Consider the following 3312-nt stretch of genomic DNA (forward strand, 5'->3'; position numbering starts at 1 on the left):
TGTTTCGTTGCGTGTCCGAGTTATACGAATCGATTGTAAGTAAAGCAGAAAAATAATATTGTTGCTTACAGTGGTTTTAATTTTATCTTTGCAAGTAAGACTTGACCATTCACTGACCATCAGAGTTTCTTCTGCATGGAATTTTATCAGAAATTATAAATCAATGCTCAAGCTGGAAATGTTTTTCTTCTGTTTTATAATAACGTTGCTGATAAAGGTAACGTGATGCTGCTTGCAGCCTTCCCAAAGAAATTAGTCCATTCGTTTAATTGCCGCCTGTAAACATAATTTTGAACAAACTTGTGTCTTTAAAATTCACATTTCGTTCCTTACAATTCTGTGCTTCATTTCCTGTCTATTGTGGACTGACGGCTTTATTTGAATTTGAACAAATGTATGCTATTAACCGAGGCCCAGTGCGTACTCAGTGTTGGAGGCGATGCTGAAATAGTATTATCACAAGTTTATACGGCCGTTCACACTAAATGCACTTAACTTGAACCCGATGACTTCTTTGACACCATGCCATCTAGAGGAATTTGAAGAGCAGCCATTGCTAAGACTGCAAACTAGCAGCTCCTCTGAGTTTATTCTTTATGTTAATGTAAACAACGTAAGTACTAACTATAGTAGATTCACATCAACCATGCATCCGATGTCTAGGCCAGTCCCTTACGACGATCCTGATTGGGTGTTGATAAGCCAATCACAGAGCTAGAAACTCTCAGTCTCTCGAGAGAGTTCACATAGGCGAGCTGTATGTTCCACCTCTCCTGAGGGGATACGTCTTTCAAATGTATACCTCAGGAGAGGTGAAGCATACATGATGCCTATGTGAACTCTCGAGAGAGAGACAGAGCTTCCAGCCTGTGATTGGCTTATCAACATCCAGTCAGGAGCGTGTAAGGGACCGGGCCTAGACATCAAATGCGCGGTTGATGTGAATCTACTATAGCCCGAATGCCTTCCTTCCCATATGCAAACCAATGAGAGACATTTGCTGTACTTTACCACTGGATAAACTTAAAATTAAAAATGTGGGTTAAACTCAATACGTTTCTTGATCAGTGTTTTTTTTTTTCGCAGAAAAAAAATCATTTATCGAAGGAGGTATTGCAAAAAAAAATTGTATGAAATCTGAGAAATATAAATCAATCATTATTATTGCTACTGTTTTGGTTGCTCGTTATTCTTGTTGTTGTTGACGGTGATGATGATGTCTGTTGTTTCTGGTGTTGTTGCTAGTGCTACGAGTAACGCTTGTTTATCCATAATCAGTGGGTGTTAAATGATATTTTTTTTTAAAAAAATGAGTCCTGATTCTTTTCGTTTATTACGACATTTCAGTATAGAGAGTGAAGCCTCGTCAACGTAATATTTTACTACGTACGTAGATAAGCAGAATATTGCAATTAACGTCCTATTCATTGACGGAACTGACGCTTGCTTCCCCATTTGGCCAGGCTGCAAACATTCAAAGTACCAAACAAAGCTAGTATTCTGGGAAAACTCCCTTTCGCTCCGGGAAAACCTTCGTAAGGAAGAGAGAGAGAGAAGAGAGAGAGATGGGACGAGAGAGAGAGAGAGAGAGAGGAGAATGCTTGGAGAGGGATGAGAACTGGAGCGAACGGTATGAATGATCAGACGAATGAATCACAAACAAACAGAGGGAAGGGATGTCCGTCACGAAGAACTGAACTAGAAGATAAGACAAAGAATAGTGAAGTTCTCCGTCTCATCACCCAAAGTTGATGGCGCCACTGGGAATAAAGAATCTGTTGACAAAGATGACTTCGCTCTATTTGACTCCGTCTTGGCCCTTTTATATAGGAAGATGACGTAAAGGTAACTCGTGCAAGGATTACTTTTAAAAGAACTCGATATACTGTGGTGCTCTGGCGAAGATAAGACTTATTTCTTCACATGGAAACTGGAATATTAAAGCTGATTCGGACGCTCTGTTAATTGGAGAGAGAGAGAGAGAGAGAGAGAGAGAGAGAGAGAGCAGTTTAGAACGCTGTTTTTACACTTTTAATGGTAGTTGTTAACTGTTCTAAAGACGAAAATCAGTCATACGACAGAACCAACGATCACATAAGAACAATAGATTAGGCACAGCCATTTAATAAGCATTGTGTGAGGTGAAGTCATCGCCGCCATCTTGGTGTAGGATAAAAACGCAATAGTCGCTAGACTAAGGACAAACTGTTGACGGATTAAAAAGAGGTACGGTACCTATGTTCCATATTAACGTCATTTTACCAGTGTGTTCTTTTTTTTCAGCAAAAAGTGTAGTCAAATTGTTACTTGATACAAATATTCAATTCTATTAAAAAACAAAATTATTACATAAAATTGGGCTCATTTGATTAAAGATGAGCTTATGAAATAAGATAATAAGCTATTTTCAAGAAGAACTAAACGTTTAGGTAATAAAATCATAAATATGGAAAATGCAGTGGAAATAAATGAAAAATGTTATCCAAATCATTATAAAACACAAAAGAAAAGATAAAATGAGGCTGACAGTAATGTCTAACTGACTCTAAAAACTTATTATCTTTATTAGGTGATTTCTGACTTTAGCTTGGCTGGCTATAGTGCAGAAAGCGCTCGCCCACTACATTGAGCCACTACAGTGAGTCATCCCGGCCCGCCGCCATCTTGGTGTAGGTAGTGCTCACAGACTGGGCTTCACTTATTGGATCCTATGCCCAATTTATGATAAATGTTCTTATATGATTGTTGGGCAGAACACTATAAAAAGCAAGAACATAAACAAGGAAATAAACATACACACCCACACATGTGTACACATATAATATATGAATATATATATATATATATATTATATATATATATATATATATGAGTGTGTGTGTGTGTGAAATTGTAATAGCCATAATGCCCTCTTACCGGATACGTTTGTAACTACAAAGCCTTGAGCTCCAACTTCAAAGAAATTTGAAGATATCATGATGTCGTTTTGCCCGATCAAGGCTTTTTTTGTTTGTATGGTGTTTTACGTTGCATGGAAACCAGTGGTTATTAAGCAACGGGACTAACGGCTTTACGTGACTTCCGAACCACTTCGAGAGTGCTTCTATCATTAGAAATACACATATCTCACTCCTCAATGGAATGGCCGAGAATCGAAACCCGCGACCACCGAGGTGGTAACGCAAACATCATACCAACCACGCCACCGAGGCGCGTTCAATGCTTGTAGTTACAAGTGTATCCAAAAAAGGACCAAAGAATTTGAGAGTTAAGAGGGCATTGTGGCAATTACAATCTCACACACACACACAC

The 3312-nt window shown here is 38.5% G+C and overlaps 1 protein-coding gene across 1 annotated transcript in view; it reads right to left on the minus strand.

Moving 5' to 3' along the window:
* Positions 1-2977, minus strand: part of LOC135195947 (loricrin-like) — a 4750-nt gene extending 1773 nt beyond the window's left edge. The window contains exon 1 of the mRNA XM_064222450.1: positions 2917-2977. Within this exon, the coding sequence (XP_064078520.1) occupies positions 2917-2977 (61 nt within the window). The remainder of the gene's footprint in view (positions 1-2916) is intronic.
* Positions 2978-3312: the final 335 nt, after the last annotated feature.

This window comes from Macrobrachium nipponense, chromosome 17 (genome assembly GCF_015104395.2).
Source record: "Macrobrachium nipponense isolate FS-2020 chromosome 17, ASM1510439v2, whole genome shotgun sequence".
Lineage (NCBI taxonomy): Eukaryota > Metazoa > Arthropoda > Malacostraca > Decapoda > Palaemonidae > Macrobrachium > Macrobrachium nipponense.